The 23,621-nt window shown below is 36.7% G+C and overlaps 1 protein-coding gene across 1 annotated transcript; it reads left to right on the plus strand.

Annotated features, from left to right (window-relative positions):
• The first annotated feature begins 1,677 nt into the window (after nucleotides 1-1,677).
• On the plus strand, nucleotides 1,678-22,465 carry LOC121373470 (testis-expressed protein 9-like). The gene is made up of 12 exons (XM_041500135.1): nucleotides 1,678-1,707; nucleotides 5,405-5,508; nucleotides 5,996-6,059; nucleotides 8,002-8,069; nucleotides 9,539-9,587; nucleotides 10,239-10,315; nucleotides 11,123-11,316; nucleotides 12,822-12,904; nucleotides 15,000-15,173; nucleotides 16,181-16,315; nucleotides 18,127-18,261; nucleotides 19,519-22,465. Exons 1-12 carry the CDS (start codon nucleotides 1,678-1,680, stop codon nucleotides 19,591-19,593), a joined length of 1,188 nt encoding a protein of 395 aa, XP_041356069.1. The 3' UTR covers nucleotides 19,594-22,465.
• The last annotated feature ends 1,156 nt before the right edge of the window (nucleotides 22,466-23,621 follow it).

The raw sequence follows: 23,621 nt of genomic DNA on the forward strand, positions 1-23,621 counted from the left end.
GATTTTCTATATTTTAGATGTTTGAGGGCATTTTCAAGTTCTGGTTGACTTATACTATTCATCATGGAATCTTGCGGGGTAGCTCTACTTACCGTTTCTTTTTGTTCCCTTCGTGCTTCTTTCATCTGAGTTGTTGTGATGGTAATGTCACTTTCCTTGGCATAGGTCTTTGCTAAGAGGTCAGCAGATTTCTTACCCGTGAGTATATTTCCATCCTCCATTAGAAAGATCTTCTGTCCATGGGATTCTTCCTCATTAGTTGTTTTGTAAGTTTCCATAATTTGGTGCTGTCCTTTTCAAGGTTTAGTGCAGCAGTTTTGTCTTTCCAGCTTTTTCGTTTGGATTCAGTCTTGGTTCTGAGGTATATGGCTTTAGCATGCTGGAGTTTTAGGTTGTTGTTTTGGCTCGGGTTAGACTCTGCTTCTTCCCTCACCCGGGTCAGTTCATCGTGTGCCATTTGAAGTTTTTTTTATTCCAGTAAGGAGCATATACTTTCCTGACTCCTCTTGGGATATTTTCTTTGGCAGCTTTAATGATTTGGAGGTTAAATTCCTTCACTATAGTGTCTATGTTCTTTCCCTGGCACTTCAATTTCTTTGGTCAACTCATTCGTGCGAAGCTTGAAAAGTTCCCATTTGGCTTTTTTTGTAGTTCCACCTTGGAGGCTGTGAAGCTGTATGGATTTTGCTATCACTTAAGGTTAGGAGGACCGGTCGATGGTCACTTCCCCTAGCTGTGGTCCTACTTCTGGACTAATGACTCTATGGACATCGTCAGTACAGAAGGCAAATTCAGGGGAGATAGTGGAATGCCAACGCCTGGAATAGAATGTTGGTTGATCAAGTGGGTCATTGATGAAATTAAGGTTGTTTTCATCCTGCCAGCTTTTTATCTCCTCTCCTTTTTTGTCAATGTTGTTGTAACCCCTGCTCTGGGATTGGCTGCTGAAGTTTCCAACAAGTAGGAAGGACTACCAGTAGGGACGATGGGCCCCCTCGAGCTAAGAAGCCCGACGCTGCATCTGCCTGGTGAGCCATCACAAGGCGACCACCGATCACTTCATTATTGTCCAGAAATGTAGTCATAATAGCTGTTGGTATCCACCATTCTGACACGTAGTCTTCAGCGAAAACTACTACATTTTTGCTTTCCATTGACAGCAAGGGATGCTTTATATTACAGTATGCACTTTCCCACAGTCAGGACAGCATTTAGATACGATAACGTAGCGCTGACATCGACACGGCCTTCTGGGACGTAGGCGAAAGTTTCCGTTACAATACCGTATCACGATATCTGATATAGGGTTACCAGTCATACGGCACTGGTTGGGATGGGGAAAAACTAATGGGTCCCAGGTAACCGCCCTACCGATTCAGCTAAATTAATCCCCCTTTTCCGCCAGTCGATGGCTTAAAGTTCTACCACTCTGGTGGCCGTGTATATAGAGTCGAGATTAAATACACGGCTCCGAGTATATAGCCTCTTCCACCAAAAACATCATTGTCGTTACACTGTCCGGCATTGAACAGTTTTTAGTACAAACAAATTAAACTTTTACACTGTTAATAATCGTTATTGTTGATTATTATTTGAATGTTAAACATTTTATATTTTATTATTTTAATTAAATAATCTTAATTAATATTAGCGACAATAGTATTTACGTTCGCAACCATGGCGGAAATGTCGTCGAAAGAAAATTCTGTGAGATGTTTTTCTTTCGTTTTTTTTTTCTATTTTAATTCTGAGCCTCTTTTTTTCCTTTAATTGATTTATACATATTTACCTAATGGCTATTCCCTCCACTGATTTAAAAAATTTTTTATTATTATTATAACCCTCCCCAAATCCCCAATTTAAAAAAAAATAAAAAAGATTTTAATTTTTATTATTTTATTTTTTTAATCACTTCACCTGGTTGAAGGAGGCCAACATTCTGCAGCCCTTGCTGCGTGTGGCTTGAAATTTGGACAATTTTGTGACAATTTGCAATAACCCACGCAGTGTTCTAGCTAGGATTTTGATGGGGCAGGGCGCTAATTTAATTGTAGGGCATTTTTAACGCGAAAATCTTATTTTGGAGGCAAGTGCTGGATATGATCGTATGTTTTACATTCATAAATATCTATGCTGGTTTTAATTTACAAAACGTTTTTGGACGGAGGGGGACAATCAATTTCTAAACCCAAATTTATTATTCTTAAATTTGGATGTTTGATGAAACAGTACATTCATCGCCGTATGCAATATTATTGTACTAATGTACTAAATATAGACACTATTAAAAAAAATATCGTTCCAGCCAGTGCAACATGACTGGAATGTGCCGTAGTATGTGCTATCCTGTCTGTGGGATGGTGTACGGTATATAAACGATGAAACTAATGGAAAAAAGTAGCGGATTTTTCTCTAAGACTAAATTTTTAAATTACCAAATGTTTGACATCTAATAGCCGATTATTAATAAATCAATATCCTCTAGTGGTGTCATTAAATAAAATCAAACTTTAACTATTAAAATGTTTTACAAAAGGTTGGATCACCTAAAAAATCATATTCTTTTTTTTTTTAAATTATATATAGTATTTATACCATTTAATATCATGCCCAAATGTAATTTCAAATAAATAAATGAAATAATTAAAAGAAATCAAGAAATGAAAAAAAGAGAATGATTAGAAATAAATAAAAAGAAATAAAGAAATAAAAGAACAAACAAGTTAAAAAATTGACATAAGGATATATCTGTAACAAGTTGCTCACTGCATTTAAAAACGGCTATTATTGCATGTCAAGGTCTAGATAGATTTTATTAAATAGCTTTTGTAGACATGCTTTTAACAAAACACAGTTATGCCTTCATAGACCAAATAACCAGTGTTGCTAGTTTACTCTGTGCCATATTATAAAGATGCAATCAATGTGTCATTGATAAGGACTACTGACATCAGTTAAAACTATATGTATCTTGGTCTGGGTATTTGCAAAGGCAACAATTACTTTCAAAAATTTAATTATCAAAATAAATTTCGCATTTGACGTTCTGTCGAAGATTACCATGATGGTCTACTTTCAACTAGGTCTTTGCTAGGTGGTGTGTGGTTATGTGCGTGACGGTGTGAGAATTACTTCGCATTCAAGCTTTGTAAGACTGCCTGTCCGCTCGTCTGCAGTCATATCGACTAACAATAGAAACGAAAAAACCATATCACATTACTGCTGTCGGCTTTCACAACTGTGGCCAAACAATGTATTGTCAAACGTTTTTTAGTTGGGGAAAACAGACTCGTAACAACAATGTACACGCTTTGAGAGGAAAGCAAGATTTTGTATTTTTGTTTGACAATGAATTAGGGCAGGGCGGCGTTAATCAGGGGCGGTGCGGTAACAAACACGGCAGGGCGGCACAAAACTGGGGCAGGGCGCAGCGCCCCTCTATTTAATGCTAGCTAGAACACTGCCCACGTACTCTGCTGTTCAAGAGCTACTCAGCTAGACAGACATTTCGACAGTTATAATTGCTCTCTCAGTCAGAGATAACTCTATAACTAAATCACAGAATTTCGGGCTACCATCAGGTAGACAAAGATTTCTTGTCCAATACAACAATAAACAAAGTTTTGACATTATATACGTTTACATTGATTATTTTCAAATTCGCTGATAACAAATATTTTACATATATTACTCATGAATACACAAACTATAGGAAGAAACTCGTCAGCACCTATGTATTTAGCCTTAACATTATTGAAAGAGGGTGCTGTCGGAATTCTTCCTGTAGTGTGTATATTAGTAGTTAATATGTGAAATATTTGTTATCGACAAACTCGAAAATGATCTTTAAAGGGACGTTCCTGAGTGCTGCATTGTAACATGTTTCCGACTAATAAAATAGTTCTACGATTAAACATACATATTAAATAGAAAGAAAGAAGTGTTTTATTTAACGACGCACTCAACACATTTTATTTACAGTTATATGGCGTCAGACATATGGTTAAGGACCACACAGATTTTTTTAGAGGAAACCTGCTGTCGCCACATAGGCTACTCTTTTACGACAGGCAGCAAGGGATCTTTTATTTGCGCTTCCCACAGACAGGATAGCACAAACCATGGCCTTTGTTGAACCAGTTATGGATCACTGGTCGGTGCAAGTGGTTTACACCTACCCATTGAGCCTTGCGGAGCACTCACTCAGGGTTTGGAGTCGGTATCTGGATTAAAAATCCCATGCCTCGACTGGGATCCGAACCCAGTACCTACCAGCCTGTAGACCGATGGCCTGCCACGACGCCACCGAGGCCGGTCTACATATTAAATAGATTTTCTTGTATAGAATATCAGTGTCTGTATATTCAATGTGTTTCTGGTTGTCTTAATATTTGTAAGAAGCCCAAACTGGAATTTTTGTCTTCAAATAATTTCGTACATACGAAAAAATTATGTTTTACGAAATAAAATGAAATTTAACCTAGTACAAATATTAGAACGATCAGAAACACATTTAATATACAGCCACTAATATTTTATGCAGAAAAATATATTTGATATGTAATTGCAATCGTTAAAAAGTCTCTTGTAGTCAATAACATCTTAAAAATTGTAGCAAACTCAGGAATGTCCCTTTAATGCAACCTCTGCAATTAAGAAAATGTCCATGGCCAAAAAACTTGCCAATGTTAAAAAAAAACTGAATATAGTCCCAAGGCAAAAAGTGCTGTGGAGAACTAATCACTCCACAGCAATCTTGTTATAAAGTTATCTGGCTGAGAAAGCAATTATAACTCTTAAAATGTCCGTCTAGCTCTCGAATGTCAGAGTACTCTGCATGGCTAGTAATTGAAAAAGGGTACATACTGTAAAAAGATGTGTGTATGTGATACACTGAAACGACTATAACATTTCATTGGGGAAAAAAAGCAAAAAATAAAGTAAACATGTAACAGGGTCCACATACTGACAACGACATGTCTTGTTTAGAAAACCTTTACTTTCATGGGATAATCAATGACAGCAACAACACCCTGTGAATGTAATCTATCATGCTGTCATCATGTCTGCTGTCGGTGTGATTTGTGAACGTGAAAAAGCATGCAGTGCAATTGTCCAATCAGATCAGAGTACCTGACTGAGAGAACTATTAACATAAGTACTATTTGGCAGACAATATCTGACAAATACTTTAAAAATAATATCAAAAATAGTAAACTATATACTCTCGATAATATTAAAATATCATCTGCCACAAAGGCTAACTGCTTTTTATTAAACATTCTTTAAATAATACATTAACCTAACATTAAATATTTTTTAGTCCAGCTTAAGCCCTGCCTGTTATAATTAAAATACTTTTGAATAATTTAATATAATTGATTTATTAATGTGTTGTTTTCAGACGAGAGCTTCACGCCCGTCTTCGGGAAGAAGATCAGCGTCGGGTACGAAGAACAACAATGTCACAAAAACATCAGATATATACAGCAAGGAAGAGGAGTACAAGTAAGAACAATAACAGAAAAAGACTTTATTAAGTATAACTTCGAAGACAGCAATTTTAAGAAATCTGGAGTGGGCTTTACCTCAGTCGATTGAGTGCTCGTCTGAGGTGCATGCATCGCAGGTTCAAACCACCTCAGTGGATTCATTCAATTGATTTGGGTTTTTTCTTATTCCGACTAGTGCACCACAACGTAGCTGTCTGTGAGAAAGTGCGTATAAAAGATCCCTTGCTGGATTAGGAATAATGTAGTGGGGGTTTCTCTGAGGATTACATGTCAGAATAACAAAAGGGTTTACATCCAACAGCCATTGATTAGTTAATCATTGTGCTCTAGTGGTGTTGTTAAACAAAACAAAACTATTTTTTAGACCAAACCAGTAGATTAAATATTTAATTTCGTGGGATTCTTGTTTGTCTATAAAATCTCCTAGGTTTAGAATTATGTTGTGGATAATGCTCACTAAAACTTAATAACTATTGTTTCAGGCGACTTAATGAAGAACTGGAAGTTAAAACAGCCAATTTGGTTCGGGAAGCTGAAGAAGTTATGGTAAGCTGCCGAATGCCTTAATCATGTGTATAGGGAATTATATATACATGTACAATTGCAAGTTAGTGTATATCTTATATCTTCTTATAATTTACAAGATAATTGAGTAAGAAAGGAAAGCTAAAGGAATATTTTTTTAATGACAACACCGCACATTTTATAAACTATCGTTATTTGCGTTCTAGTGTATAGTTATTCCAAATGAGAGGGAGACAGAAGGGAGATTGAGAGGGTGAAAAGGGGAGACGAGAGCAGCAACAGAGAGAGAGAGAGAATCGGAGATACCGAGAGACAATGAGAAAAAGAGAAAGGTAGAAAGGAATGAATGTTTAACGATGAAAGAGTGAGATAAAAAGAAAAGATAGTTTAAATGCACTTTCAGGGCTTGAACGTAAGAATTTGTCGCCCAAGGCAGTTTTAAAAAAAAAATGCTGTGGGTGAAACAGCCCACTGACAACAGATTTTTTAAAAGTGACTTTTGCAGCAAATAAACATGACTGAAATTTTATTTTACTGAATGTAGACATATTTCAAATGTACAAATGTTAAATACCAAGGTGTGCACAAAAGTGCCATCAGTGATAATCCACACCAATGGCAGTTTATATCTTAACGATGGCAATTGCTGCCAATGCCATCGTTAAGTTCGAACCCTGCACTTTCCCCATAGACAGAATAATACATTCCACAGCCTTTGATGAACCAATTGATTCTATGAGCCACTGAAACTCGAGCAAATGCGCTGCCACTAAGCTACATCTTGCCCCATTCCCCCAGACAAAGTCAGTTACAAAAGGAAAGGAATATTTGTTGGACGACTCCTAAGCACATTTTGAACTTTGACAGTTCTTGTCTAACATTAAAACTGCAATGGAGAGCTGCAATGATGATATTAGATGTAGATCCTATTACTCCATCTGCCAAACTATTTAAACAGTTAAAATGGATGACAATGGAAATATGAATCCACTATCACAAATGTTTATAAATTTATAATGTCTATGCAATGAAGCTCCAAACTACCTTTCAAACTTATTAATATATATGTTGGAGAAAACAATCCCTACAACCTTCGAAATGTAGAGGATAGAAATCTATTAATTCCAGAACCTAAAATGTCTTTAGTTAAACATGCTTTCAGTTACTCTGGACCAGTACTTTGGAATCAGTTACCTAAAGCTATCCGATCATCGCCAAATACTGCTGTTTTTAGATATAGACTCAAGAAATATTTTCTAAAATAATATCATTTGTACATATGTTTATTGCCATATCTGTTTTTTTTATTTTTTCATAAATATATGTATTGTAATTCTGTATTCTTTGTACATGAGGGCCTCAGGGAAGATTAGCTTTTGCTAACTGTGTTACCCTCACTAAATAAAGAATTTATTATTATTATTATTATTATTATTATAACATTATGATTATTTCTTTAGTATAGTAGTTTAGCCATCATATGTAAGGCTGATAGGTATTGGGATCGCATCCCGGTACCAGCTTCCACCCAGAGCAAGTTTTAACGCCTCAGTCAGGAGGTGTAAGACCACTACACCAACTTCCCTCTCGTGAACCACTGACAACTTAAACATTGACCTGTGTCGTGTGCAAATAATCCAGATAGATGAGGTATATGTCCAGGACTGTGAGTTTGAATCTTTGGATTAGTTTTCATGTGACCGACTTTGGTGTGACATGATATGGGTGTGGTGCGAGTACAGTTACCAAAAACTGCTACTGATAATCAAAACTGATTTTAAAATTTTGTGTGTGTGTATGTATGTGTGTGTATATGCATTTTCCACATTCTTCTATGACCGCACCACACTAAACCCACACATAGAGAAAATTGCCCGTAATTTTATATAAGCACGGAAATCAAGTTAAATGAATGGAAGAAAATGAATGTGTTAAATTTTTCTATTTTTCAATTTGTTCACAGCGAGATCAGGAGTCAGTCCTGTCCAAGTCAAGACTGCTGGATAACATCAACACAGATACGTTCCTCAAGTATGTGACAGATTCCCATGTGGCACATGTAACTGTGACAACACCTTTAACAGTAATAAGCATCATTAAATAGAGGATAACAAACTCATTACCAGTTACTATCAAATTTATATCCCAAGTGAAATAATTTTTCATTGTTACTCGCTAAGGCTCGTGACAAAAGGAAAATTATTTATTTCAAGACAGACAGCTTTGATAGTAATTGGTACTGAGTTTGTTATTCTTTTTATTACTACAGTTTGTTTCTTTCTCTAAGAACCTGTTTCCATTATGATTACTAAGTGAAAATGGACACTAAGTTTGGTTAATCTACAAACCTGCAACACTTTTGGGTACAGTTATGACCGAGAGAAGCTAAAGTCTGTGATGTATAAACAGGAAAATACAGTCTAAAAATAACTAGAGTGTGTCTCAATAACCATTACTCCCCCGACAAACGTGCATTTTAATAATTATCAAAATTATATTTTGGGGTATTACAAAAACCTGGATAACCTGAATCACTTCATGTGTACAAAAATGAATATTCTAAGTAATAAAATGTAAGTAGTTTTAATTTAAATGATCAAAAATGGCTTTAATAAGTTAAAAAATATGTTGTAGTGTTTAAAAACTAAGGTCGTTCACTTTGATAAAACACACTTTTAACAACAATTTAGCTGGATTTTCAGTTACATTTTTATTATTTAAACGACTCCAAATTTACAATGCATATATATGAGCTCTGGAGTGTATTGGATGCTATTGTAAGTCAGAAGTTGGCTGAAACGGTCATTTATGAACACACTTGAATCATCATGCAGCATTTAATGTAATGCAGGATGATTCACTATATATATATATATATATATAATTCTTTATAATTTGGATAATGAAAATAAAATAGTGGTTAAATATGTTTCTGCTTTTATGGAAGTAAATTTTGTTCCCAACTTATCCAAACACCACTCTCATGAATATATAATGTTTCAGACATGCAACATATTTTGGGTTTTATTCAGTAGTCTCAAAGTGTTGGTATAGTTTCTTTTGGACGTCAGTATATATATCTATATAGAGAATAACTAATTAATGACGTATGATATTTATGATATTGGCTTTCTCCTGTGAAGATAACAATGGGAAATTCCACGAGGCTTGCCGAGCTGAATTTCTCATTTGGCCTGAACAGGATAAAGTGGATATCCTACATCATTAACTAATTATTATCTTTATCCTGCAGACCATAAAAATTAAGGGGGAAAACTATTTTTTCTGTTATTTCGACTACATTGTATGATGACCTAGAGGTCAAATGTCAAAAGTCATATCCTGCTACTATTCGTTTATGACTTTGCTTCATCTGTCATCATAATCTGTCAATAGAAAGTGGTTGCAGATAAAGTAGCATATTTCACACTTATTTTCCCTGAGTTCATTTACTGTACTATTTTCACTATAAATTCTTTTCCTTTCTTTTTTTCTCCTAGGGAATTTGATGATGACCTCACTGGTCCAAATGAAGCCATGCCAAGACGGGTATGTTGAAGTAGACACAAGAAGGACTTTTTCTTTTCATACTTCTCATCCCTGGCATTTTCTTCTATGTCAGTGGACTAACAGTACCTCGAGTGGGCAGGACGTAGCCCAGTGGTAAAGTGCTCACTTGATGCGTGGTCGGTATAGGATCGATCCCCGTCGGTGGGCCCATTGAGCAATTTCTCGTTCCAACTAGTACATTATGACTGATATGTGCTGTCCTGTCTGTGGGATGGTGCATATAAAAGATCCCTTGCTATTAATGGAAAAAATGTAGCAGGTTTCCTCTCTAAGGCTATATGTCAAAATTACCAAATGTTTGACATCCAATAGCCGATGATTAATAAATCAATGTTTTATAGTTACAATTATTTTACAAAATTAAGGAAAATAAAGTCTTTCTCTTAAAATAGTGTATTAAAATGTATATATGATAGTTGGCGTACTTGTTCAATTTTTGGAAAGTATCATGAATAAATCGAACCGTGGACCAAATATCGAAAATCGAATAAAATATTTTAAAAACCTGAATCGTTCCATTCCTAGTCATGATTTACTTCTTAAAACAGTTGAATAAACTACACGCACCTCGATGGTATGATTATTACATTTTGCCATTGTTTTCATACATGTATGTTAACTGTTTTTCAGCCTATATCCCATCCGAGTTCAAAAGTGTCCAATCAGATCAGACCAGGGTCAAGATCAAAGAAACCAGGCCTACCGAGGTAAGATAAATATACTCGACACCAAAAAAGGCGGGGGGGGGTGTGTGTGTGTGTGTGTAGCCCAGTGGTAAAGCGTTAGCTTGATGCACGGTTGGTCCAGGATCGATCCCCGTTGGTGGACCCATTGGGCTATTTCTCGTTCCAGCCAGTGCTCCACAACTGGTGTAACAAAGGCTGTGGTATGTACTATCCTGTCTGTATATAAAAGATCCCTTGCTGATAATCGAAAAGAGTAGCTCATGAAGTGGTGACAGCGGGTTTCCTCTCTCAATATATGTGTGGTCCATAACCATATGTCTGATGCCATATAACCGTAAATAAAATGTGTTGAGTGCGTCATTAAATAAATAATTTCCTGCCTTCCAAAAGGTTCGGGTTTACGACACTCATTAACTCGTTAATTGTTCTCTAAATCTCCCACAGAAACATGCACCAAGTGAACCAAAATATTAAATGTGCCCCATATCAGCAACTAAATTACAGTTGAATCCCGTTTGATCGAACCCCGTCAGTGCTCGAGAAAGTGTTCAACCCAAAGGGTAGTTCGACCCAACCATTCGTCCAACAACATGTAAGTGTTAACTCGGGACTTCATTTTTTGGTTCAACCGTTCCGAGTCTAACCCAACGAGATTCTACTGTAATTGTTTTTATCTGCTGCATATTGAATTTTCCAGGGCACTTCAAAATTGGGGGAGAAGGGTGTTCACACACACACACACACACACACACACACCCCCCCCCCCCACATGCACACACATACACAACCTTCTCCTGTATTGGTATATATTATTTTAAAATATTTCAGGACACGACCAAAAAGTCGCTCCAAGTCTAACCTTGCTGATGACGTTGCCACGCTCGATGAGACGTTCATGACGGAGTTTCGAGAGATGTCCATGGCCGAGGCGATATCTCACATCGAGGGAAACGTGGATGACGACAGCTTGGTCAACGTCGATGACGACATTATTCCAGCAGCAGCAGCTGACATGGGGACAGGTAATAATCATTCATTCATTCATTATGACACCCAATAGCCGATGTATTTTTTGTGCTGGGTAGTCGATGTATTTTTTGTGCTGGGTAGTCGTTGAACATTCATTCATTCATTATGACACCCAATAGCCGATGTATTTTTTGTGCTGGGGTGTCGTTAAACATTCATTCATTCATTATGACACCCAATAGCCGATGTATTTTTCATGCTGGGGTGTCGTTAAACATTCATTCATTCATTCATTCATTCATTATGACACCCAATAGCCGATGTATTTTTCATGCTGGGGTGTCGTTGAACATTCATTCATTCATTCATACATTATGACACCCAATAGCCGATGTATTTTTCATGCTGAGGTGTCGTTGAACATTCATTCATTCATTCATTCATTCATTCATTCATTCGACATGCACAAAATAAAAACCACCTGAAGATCACGGTCGTGAAATGATGCTAGACAAGCAATAACTCTGATCATTAAAGAGGACAGGACGTAGCCCAGTGGTAAAGCGCTCACTTGATGCGCGGTCGGTCTAGGATCGATTCCCATCAGTGGACTAATTGGGCTATTTATTATTCCAGCCAGTGCATTACTACTGACATAACAAAGGCAGTGGTATGTGCTATCCTGTCTGTGGGATGCTGCATATAAAAGATCCCTTGCTGCTAATTGGAAAGAGTAGTCCATTCAGGTTTCCTCTCTCATTATCTGAATGGTTATTAACCATATGTCCGATGGCATATAACCGTAATTAAAACGTGTTGAGTGCGTTGTTAAATAAAACATTCTTTCCTTCCTTTACCATGAGCAAAATTAAGGCAACCTGAAGATCACTATCCTTTAATTGGGCTAGACAAACCATCATTGTCTGACCATTAAGTGATCATTTGTGCATTTTCATACATGCCAACCGTTACAAATTTGGCGGAATTTAAAGCATAGATTATGCCATTACGATTGTCTTGTTCAAATTTCCAATTTTTAGAAAGAAAAATGTAATTTCGCATATTTGGTGTTGGATCATATTTTGGAAGGCACAAATGTTAACACCGGAGAAATGGAACTTTTCCCCTCGTCACCATCAACAATCATAGATTGGTTTTCTTCCTTGTTCTTTAAACTTTGGATTTTGAATAGCGAGCACAGCAAGCATGGCGATAGAGAATAAACCTGTCTAGCAATCGGTCTTCCGAATAGCCCTGATGTTTACCGATTGGTTACGACCTTGAACTCGATTTTACCAAAATGTTGAAAAACACGCTCCTGAGCCATCACAGATAACATTCCTATTTTGGGGGGTGGGATTCCAATTTTTGAAGGCCTGGATTCCTATGACACTCCAACTAGAGTTGGCATCTCTGCTTTTTCAGACACCTGTGACAGATGTACAGTAAATACACATGAACACGAATGATTTGTTTTAACAGTTTATTTTAACCGACCCATGCTGGCCACCCTGATTTTCCAGTTAAGTTTCAATCCTGTATTATGCTTGTCTTTCAGAGGCGACGATTCGGTTTCTCAAAGCCAAGCTGCGTGTGATGCAGGAGGAGCTTGACAGACTGACACAGGAATGTCATAAAAAGGTATTCTACTCTTAAAGGAAAGGAGACCGGCCTCGGTGGCGTCGTGGCAGGCCATCGGTCTACAGGCTGGTAGGTACTGGGTTCGGATCCCAGTCGAGGCATGGGATTTTTAATCGAGATACCGACTCCAAACCCTGAGTGAGTGCTCCGCAAGGCTCAATGGGTAGGTGTAAACCACTTGCACCGACCAGTGATCCATAACTGGTACAACAAAGGCCATGGTTTGTGCTATCCTGCCTGTGGGAAGCGCAAATAAAAGATCCCTTGCTGCCTGTCGTAAAAAGAGTAGCCTATGTGGCGACAGCGGGTTTCCTCTAAAAAAAAACAGTGTCAGAATGACCATATGTTTGACGTCCAATAGCCGATGATAAGATAAAAAATCAATGTGCTCTAGCGGCGTCGTTAAATAAAACAAACTTTACTTTTTTTACTTAAAGGAAAGGAATGTCTTGCTGTTAAAAAAACAAATGTAAGGAATATCTTGCTATTATAAAAACAAATGTAAGGAATGTCTTGCTATTAAAAAAACAAATGTAAGGAATGTCTTACTGTTAAAAAAACAAATGTAAGGAATGTCTTGCTATTAAAAAAACAAATGTAAGGAATGTCTTGCTATTAAAAAAACAAATGTAAGGAATGTCTTGCTATTAAAAAAACAAATGTAACATTTTAATTTTTATATTGATTTGGGGGCAGGACGTAGTCCAGTGGTACAGCGCTCACCTGATGCACGATCGATCTAGGATCGATTCCTGTCAGGTGGGCCCATCAGGCTATTTCTCGTTCAAGCTGGTGCTCCACAACTGGTGTAATAAAGGCTGTTGTATGTACTATCCTATCTGTGGGATGGTGCATATAAAAGATCCCTTGCTGCTAATCGAAAAGAGTAGCCCATGAAGTGGCGACAGCGGGTTTTCCTCTCTCAGTATCTGTGTGGTCTTTAAGCATATGTCCGACGCCATATAACAGTAAATAAAATGTGTTGAGTGCGTTGTTAAATAAAACATTTCCTCCAAAAGCTGATGTATTCTTTGTGCTGTAATGTTATTAACATTATTAGTCCCTTACCGTTCCAACCGGAGGAGACTATAGCTTTCATCTCTGTCCGTCTTGTCTGTCTGTCCTTCTGTCCCACATACAGTTTTCCGGACTTTTCTTTAATGTTGCAAAACACTGAGCTGAAATTTTGTGTATTGCTACAGATCAAGTTTGACTTTCATGACAGTTTACCCATTTTTAACAGAATTATGGCTCTTAAACTTAGAAGGGACTGGCCTAGGTGGCGTCGTGGTTAGGCCATCGGTCTACAGGCTGGTAGGTACTGGGTTCGGATCCCAGTCGAGGCATGGGATTTTTAATCCAGATACCGACTCCAAACCCTGAGTGAGTGCTCCACAAGGCTCAGTGGGTAGGTGTAAACCATTTGCACCGACCAGTGTTCCATAACTAGTTCAACAAAGGCCATGGTTTGTGCTATCCTGCCTGTGGGAAGTGCAAATAAAAGATCCCTTGCTGCTAATCGGAAAGAGTAGCCCATGTAGTGGCGACAGCGGGTTTCCTCTCAGAATCTGTGTGGTCCTTAACCATATGTCTGATGCCATATAACCATAAATAAAATGTGTTGAGTGCGTCGTTAAATAAAACATTTCTTCTTTTTTTTAACTTAGAAGATACAAAAATGTGTTTTTCGTACTCTTTTTTTTGTTTTGCAAAATAATGAGCTGAAATTTGGTGTATAGCTTTATCATGTTTCATACAGATCAAGTTTGACTTTCATGGAGATTTACCCATTTTTCGACAACGTTATGATCCTTAAACTTAGGAAATGCAAAAATTTGGTTTCCAGACTCTTTTCTTTTTTTTCATAATGCCTCAAAATATTGAGATGAATTTTTGTGTACAGCTTTATCATGTACTGTTACAGGTAAAGATTGACTTTCATGGCAATTTATCCAATTTTTCACAGCGTTATGGCCCTTTAACTTAAGAAATATGAACATTTGTTGAGCCATAGGGGATATGTATTGCTTTTGCAGTACTCTCAGAATGCTTGTTCGTTCATGCATTCATTCATTCATTCATTCATTCATTCTAGGATGAAGAGAGCAATCGGCTTGCTACCAGACTGAAGGACTTGGAGGAGGAGAGGGGCCGTCTGGTTAGAACGGGCGCGTCTCAGCAAACACAGATCGACAAATACAAAAAGATGGCAGAGGACGCCAAAAACAAGTCCGAAAGTGCTGAGACTCAGCTGGCGGGACTGAGGAAGGTAACAGCTTACTTAATAATCATCTTTACATTAAAACCTCTGATCCTACGTTACGTACCTTTTTCTGTTTCATATAAAAGTATTTCTTTTCAACATTACCTGTTCTCACAAGTGGAGCCCCCCCACCACCACCACCACCACCACCACCACCACGCAAGTGGTCTGGTCCGAACATCCCAACAGCCAATGGGATGGCTTAAAATTCTTCAATATATATGCTCCCTGTAGTTCCGGTCATGTGACTCCAACTTCCTTCTTTTCCTTTCGCTTGTCTGGTTCGGACATGGGTTTTGGGGGCTCTGCTGTTTGGGATGGTAGTGATTAATTGCAACCGTAACTTAGATTAATGGGAGCCATTAAAGATACTGCCATATTTATACCATATAAATTTACAGGCTAAAGGCAACACCATACAATACAAGTGTGTCATTCAAGAATAGCCAATTGACAAGACAGATATTACGATTGGTTACTGTGCAATCAGCTATTGTATGAGGTAATCATATTGTGTGGTGTGGCCTTAAGGGGAGCTAAAATTTACTCTCCTTGAACTAGTTCCATGGGAGTGATGGGGAGCGAGGTCTGATTTTTAACCTAACCAAGGTCACCACATGCCGAGAAAGACAAGAACAGTACTTCATTCTCTACAAAGTCTTTATTAAATAAAACCACCACCACCTAATGTTGATAAATAGAGGATTTGTCACGAGTATTTTTTAATATGGAAAAGATCAACCGTGTCTATGTTAAGTACTGGTATTTGTCATATTAAAAAACACGAGTAGCGAATTCTATTTATCCTATAACACCTCTCTCTCACTCTCTGTTTCTCTCTCTCTCTCTCTCTCTCTCTCTCTCTCTCTCTCTCTCTCTCTCTCTCTCTCTCTCTCTCTCTCTCTCTCTCTCTCTCTCCAAATTAGCTAAACATTAAGACGCCATATAACTAGTTGAAAATGTGGCGAGATGTCGCTAAACAAATATTCCTTTCCTTTCTTTTCCCACTGTAGGAGCTAGAACAGATAAAACGCACTCAGAAACAGCAGACGTCCACACAGAGTGCTACGGAGGTGCGGCTGAATCGAGCTCTCGAAGAAATAGAAAAATACAAGGAACAGCTACTGAAGTTCAAATCTTCGTCAAAGGTAGACAGACGTTGGGTTTCCCCTCTCTTTCACTGTAGACAAGTATCAAAATAACTATATGTTAGATATCATAGCCGTAGTTTAAAATGTGCTGAGGTTTTGTTAAACAAACATTCCTTTCCTTTCTCTCTCTAACTAGATCAAGTGTAGAAATCACCATATATTAGACATCAAATAGCCGTAATTTAAAATGTGCTGAGATGTTGTTAAACAAACATTCCTTTCCTTTCTCTCTCTAACTAGATCAAGTGTAGAAATAACCATATGTTAGACATCAAATAGCTGTATTTTAAAATGTGCTGAGGTGTTGTTAAACAAACATTCCTTTCCTTTCTCTCTAACTAGATCAAGTGTAGAAATAACCATATGTTAGACATCAAATAGCTGTATTTTAAAATGTGCTGAGGAGTTGTTAAACAAACATTCCTTTCCTTTCTCTCTCTAACTAGATCAAGTATAGAAATAACCATATGTTAGACATCAAATAGCTGTATTTTAAAATGTGCTGAGATGTTGTTAAAGGCATACTGTCACAGACCACTGACCTATTACATGGCCTAACAAGGTATTACTTTAAAAATATATATATTTGATTTGTCCCTAAAGGTTCTTTATTCAACCACCTACGTAACCACCATACTCCACTTAGATGTACATGTATTAATGATATTTTGTAAAAATAATTGAATTATGGCAATGGTCCATAATTAAAAAACTAACATTGCTGAGAGGGTTGACATGGATTTCACTCCATCATGGTGTAGTTAAAGTGATGCAATAGCTAGATTTGGTCTGTAAAAATTAATGTAATTTTGATTTATTATTCATTTTTAGAGAAATAAGGTCTTTAAATCTGTGACAGTATGCCTTTAAACAAACATTCCTTTCCTTTCTCTCTCTAACTAGATCAAGTGTAGAAATAACCATATGTTAGACATCAAATAGCTGTATTTTAAAATGTGCTGAGGTGTTGTTAAACAAACATTCCTTTCCTTTCTCACCCTAACTAGATCAAGTGTAGAAATAACCATATATTAGACATCAAATAGCCGTAATTTAAAATGTGCTGAGATGTTGTTCAACAAACATTCCTTTCCTTTCTCTGTCTAGGCTAAGTGTATAAATAACCGTATATTAAACACCAAATAGCCATATTTTAAAATGTGCTGAGGTGTCATTAAACAAACATTCCTTTCCTTTTTACTGTCCCAAGTATCGTAATAACCATATGTTAAAAACCAAACAGCATGCAGTATTTTAAAATGTGAGGTGTTATTAAACAAACATTCCTTTCCTTTCCTCTCTCCCAAGTGTTTAAAAAACCTTTATTACACACCAGTGTAAGATATTGCTCATGTCATAACAATCACTTAATATATAACTAGTGTAATATTGGCGTGACGTAGATCACTTGCTGACCCAATTTGTAGAACAATAACATAGTAGGTATCGACATCTGCTTACCTTTGCATTGCAGCTTGTTTGCAACTGATTTGTAATAAATAAAATCCTACACTAGCTTGCCTGTCATACTATTTTTATGAAACTCGTGAACAGTGTTGGTATCTGACTGGTTTTTGCTTGTCAGATACTAAAACTGTTCACTGATTTGATAAAAATGTGATGACAGGCAAACTCTTTTAGTATTCTTTATATATGTTAGTCACTGCAATTTAAAAATGTGCTGAGGTGTCGTTACACATTCCTTTCCTTTCTTTCACTATCTTGACCAAGTGTTGAAATAGCCATGTTAGTCACTGCAGTTTAAAACTGTGCTGAGGTGTCGTTACACATTCCTTTCCTTTGCACAGGACACGTCAGAGCAGGAGAAGAAGAGACTAGAACAGCTGCTGTTGGCGAACCGGAGACTGGAGAAACAGAAGAACGAACTGATGACGGGCTTCAAGAAACAGCTCAAACTTATTGACATACTCAAGAGACAGAAGGTGCGTTAACAGCGATTTACATCTCTCATTTGGGAACAACACATATTTTTCATTTGTTCTGAGCATAGCGAGATCTGTAAGGGGCACATTAATTTAATTAATTGAGGATTGTATGAAATGGAAGTGATTTGAAGGGTTGTAGTTATTCAGAAAAGCATTTTGCGTTATTTCAAGTTAATTTAGGCTTAATATTTCAGTAGTTTTGTAGTTGGAATTGTTTAGTAGTTGATATGTTTATAGTTATTTTGGGGCACATTTTTGGGGGGCATACCTATTTTGGGCACACCCTAGCTTTACCATTGTGACTGTGATGCAATCTAAAGCCCTGGTTAATAATATTTGGCAGTATATAAACTACTATAAATTGGATCAATGATGTGACATGGGGTTTTTTTTTGCGAAATATGCACTTTGGCACATTTTCATGACATGTAAATTCGTAAACAATCCACATCACCTTAATCAAACTAAAAATAATGCATGCGTATAAATTTCGCAACTCGAGGTTGGGCGCAAACAATGGGAAAGTGTCTTCTAGATTGTGTTGGACAGTAGAATAGGAGGTTGTGGTGGCAAGACAAAGATAACGTTAGAGAAAAATAAGCAAAACTTTGGAGGGTTAATGACACCACTAGAGCACAGTGATTAATTAATCATCGGCTATTGGATGTCAAACATTTGTTATTTCTGACATGTAGTCTTCAGAGGAAACCTGCTACATTTTCCCCATTAGTAGCAAGTGGTCTTTTATATGCACTTTCCCACATGCAGGGCATGACATACCATGACTTTGATAAACCAGTCGTGGGGCACTAGTTTCTGAAAGATTAGTGTCTCCGAGATGTATTTTAGAGCCTTATGGAATTAAAATATAACAGAATCGCATTAAATAGCAGATGAGATGATCAGTCTCTAGAAAATAAAACATTCCTTCCTTCCTTCCTTCCTTCCCTTCTTCCTTCCTTCCTTCCTTCTGTTACTAGAAAAAAATTACCTGTGATTTTGCAACCCTGTTTTTTAAAAATCTCTAGGACACTTTTTGGTCTTGAACTATATTAGCTTTTTATTCTACGGCATGTTTCTTTTGCTGTGGACATTTTCTTCATTGCAGAGTCTGAATTTTTTAGGAGAGTTTTAGCAAGTGAATTATTATTTAAAAAAATGGACTGTTTTTAACTTTTGTCAGGATGCTATTTCCATCCCCAAAAGTGTAGATCATTTATCATTTTTTTAAAGCTAAGTATTATTTTGTTTCAGATGCACGTAGAAGCTGCGAAGATGCTGCAGTTTTCTGAAGAAGAGTTTGTCAAGGCCTTGGAATGGGGGAGCTAGTATTAATGCAAACACACACTGCACAGCAGGGCCCGGTAACACCTGCGTCAGAGGTACACCACACATTATGTAACATTATTTATGGTGTACGTCTGACGTAAGTGTTACGATTGCTTTATGTTACCAGGCCCACATTAGCAGATTCCATTTGAAAGAAAGCCATTAACCCTTTCACTCCTTGGGTCTCTTTGACTAACAAGATGTCAGATTGAAAATGGTTTCAAAGGGTTAAAACATTTTGTGAACTGGATCTCGAAGAAAAAGGACTTAACTTGCATTTAAAGAAAATCCTGGACAAGTGGTTTCCTACATCGAGCAGGCACCTAAGTCAGTGTTACTATTTTTCTACAATCACATTATTATGTAGCAACCTATTTTTTTTTTCTAACTGGGCTGAGTTCAGCCAGACTGAGCAGAAAAACGTCCGCTAGACTGGTTTATGCACTTTATGTTAAACCAAATGGTCACATCGGGAACCAATCAAATAGTTCGCGAACACTGGCGAAACGTTCACTGGCTAAACTCTGGGGTAGGTATTGGTGGTGTACGATGAATGAATCAATGAATGTTTAATGGCGCCCCAGCACAAAAAAATACATCGGCTATTGGGTGTCAGACTACAATGTATGGTACATATGCGTACATGAAGTAATGATCCACATCAATGTAACAATTCAAGAATCAGATTAAAACATGGTGTAACTAACTGTGCAACAATACAAATATCACAGATACGTTCGGTTGTGTATTGTGGTTAAGACATCAGACTAAAGGCTGGTAGATACTGGGTTTGCATCTCGGTACCGGCTCACACTCGGAACTCTGAATTTTAATATGTCAACGGGAAGGACTACACCAAATTCTCTCTCACTGACCACTAACAAACCCACTGTCCTGGACAGACTGCCCAGGTGTGTGCCCAGGACAGCGTGCTTGAATTTATAATTAGATATAAGCATTACAATAAAGTTCAAATGATATTTCACCAGTTTTAAGAGGCCATTTTAAAATATTTCTTTGGTGTAAAATTTGCATGGATCTGCAAATCTCATTTGCACAAGAGTATAAGCAGTCTTTTAGCCACAATAAGCAGTCTTAGCCACAATAAGCAGTCTTTTAGCCACAATAAGCAGTCTTAGCCACAAGCAAAATCAAGGTGAGGGGTCGATCACTCTCATGAAGTGGTGCGAGACGAGCATTCACATTAAGTTTTAAAGAAAAATTATTAGAACTTTTTTTATTGCAAGGCAAACAGTTTGTCACTTACTTAAAACTTTTCAGGTTAGTGTGGGGTGTGCACATCTTTTCTGTCCATACTGGCATGAACCAAAAAACATAATTGTGGTCAATTGTAAAAGGCACACAGTACCTAGTTTCAACTCGTAAAAAATGGACACCAAGTTTAGTTGATGTACAAACCTGTAACACATTTGGATAAAGTTAAAATGGGAGTGAAAGAAGAGTCTGTGATGTTAAAACTGGAAAATATCCTTAAAAAATAGACGAGAACTCTAATCAATACCCGCTACTTCTCGGATGCATGTGTGTTTTTAAAAATATGAAAAATGCATTTTGTGATATTAGAAACAACAGGATGACCAGAAACACTTCAATTTTACGGAAATGGATAATCTAAACAATAAAATATAAGTAATGTTTGATTTCAATGATCATAAACGGCTCTAATAGTGAAAAATATGCTGTAGTGTTTAAAAACTGGGGTCTGTCCCTTTAATTGAATCCATAGACATTGCCCTATTTTTGGTGACTGTTTAACATTTTCTCTAAGTGACGTTCTTTCAGAATGGCTCACAGACTGCTGTCAGAAGCTGTGGTATGTGCTGTCCTGTACATGTGAAAGTGCCTGTAAATTGTGTTCAGTACATTCCATCAGTGACCCACAGAACTGAGACTGACACTCATGCTGGTGTTATTTATTTATTTATTTATTTATTTACGAGTGTTCAGGTTTTTACAATAATCATTCGACAGTTCATGTACATGTAATACAAGCCTGGGCCCAATTTCACAAACCATCGTAAGCCCAATTTTGCATGTGAATGTAAATCTACAACTAAACCACAATTCTTATTACTATTATAGTACAGCAAATATTGTTAGAAACACATATTTCATTTTCTTTTGTCCTTAAAATATTTTCCGTAATGATGTAATTTTCTTCGTGAAATAGATGCCAAACACTTGTAAATTTCTGCCTGGTATAGCTGATAGTCTCAGACATAAACTTAAGATGTTTTGTGAAATTGCCCCCTGCACTGTTATGCCATCCAATTTGAATTTTTTTTTTTTTTTCAACACTCATTAAAACATTACTGATTTGTCTTCATCACTAGAAAATCATCCATTTAACTCGCGTGTTGTTCAGTTTTTTACCATAATCATTTGACAATTCATGTAGCATGTCCAATATTGTGCCGTCCAGTGCGATTGTTTTGTTTAATATTTTAAATAAACTTGTTAACATATCTCTAAAAAATGAACTGATTTTTTTGTCAGTTTTAAACATTATCCATTCAAGTTATATGTACATGTGCTTATTCAGGTGTTTTTTTTACCATCATTATTTAACAATTTATGTAATACATGTCTGTACTATTGTGCCATTCAGTTCAATTATTTTGTTTAATGTTTTAAATAAACTCCTTAAGTATCTCTATAAAATTAATTAATTTGTTTATCACCATAGACATCCATTCAATTAGCATGTGCAACACATGCTGGGGTTTTTTACCATCATTCAGGGCTTCTAGATTATGGCAGCCCCATTCCCATGGCTAGTGATATTCAATGTTGGGCTAGTAAATATCTACTATTGCCATGCCAGACAGGGCTTCTAGATTATGGTAGCCCCACTCCCATGGCTAGTGATATTCAATGTTGGGCTAGTAAATATCTACTATTGCCATGCCCGACGACTACTGCAATTTTTTTGTCAAATGTTGTAGTTAAGTCTATTTTGTAAATTGAACATCCTGCCCCCCACCCCAATCCCCCAATGTTAGTGTTTTTAAGCTCCATCTCCGTTTAGGTGACATATCTGATTATTACCATTATTTAGTAAAAAAAATATTAACTTAAAGTGAACTAGGGCTAGTGGTTTTTTATTTGTGGCTAGTAAATTTTAAAATCTCTGATCCCATGGTTAGTGGATTGTATATAAATTCTAGAAGCCCAGCATCATTTGGGAATATATGTAACACATGTCTACTATTAGGCTGTCCAGTTGGACTATTCTTAAATGTGTATCAAACAAGACTCATTAACATATCTCTATATATTGAACCGATTTGTATTACTCACTTTAAGCATCATCCATTTAACTCGGATGTGCAATTCATGTTCCGGTTTTCACCATCATCATTTGACAATGAATACTGTGCCGTCCAGTGCAACTGTTTTTAAATGTATAATCAACAGACTTGATCATTAAAACATATTGATAAAGCGAACTGATTTGTGTTTATCACTAGAAACATTTTTCAGTTAGCATGTATATGTACCACTCGTGCTGAATATTTGAGAATATACGTAAAGTATGTTTAATATTATATACCGTCCAGTTTGTTTTTAAATATATAATAAACAGACTCATTAAAACATCTCTGTTACATTAAACTGATTTGTATTTATCACTAGAGACATCATTCAGTTAGCATGTGCTACTCGTGCTGAGAATATTTGAGAATATACGTGTATGTAAAGCATGTTTACTATTGTACCGTCCAGTTTATTTTTAAATGTGTAATAAACACTCATTAAAACAGCTGTTATGTAAAATGATTTGTATTTATCACTAGAAACGTAATCCATTTAACTTGTATGTGCGACTCATGTTCAGGTTGTTACAATCATTTGACAATTCCTGTAATGCATGTCTGTACTACATGTATTATGCCGTCCAGTTTGTTTCTAAATATGTAATAAACAAAGACTCATTAAAACATGTTACATGAACTGATTTGTATTTATCACTAGAAACATCATCCATTTAACTTGCATGTGTGACT

The sequence above is a fragment of the Gigantopelta aegis genome, chromosome 5 (assembly GCF_016097555.1).
Source record: "Gigantopelta aegis isolate Gae_Host chromosome 5, Gae_host_genome, whole genome shotgun sequence".
In the NCBI taxonomy this organism is placed as follows: domain Eukaryota; kingdom Metazoa; phylum Mollusca; class Gastropoda; order Neomphalida; family Peltospiridae; genus Gigantopelta; species Gigantopelta aegis.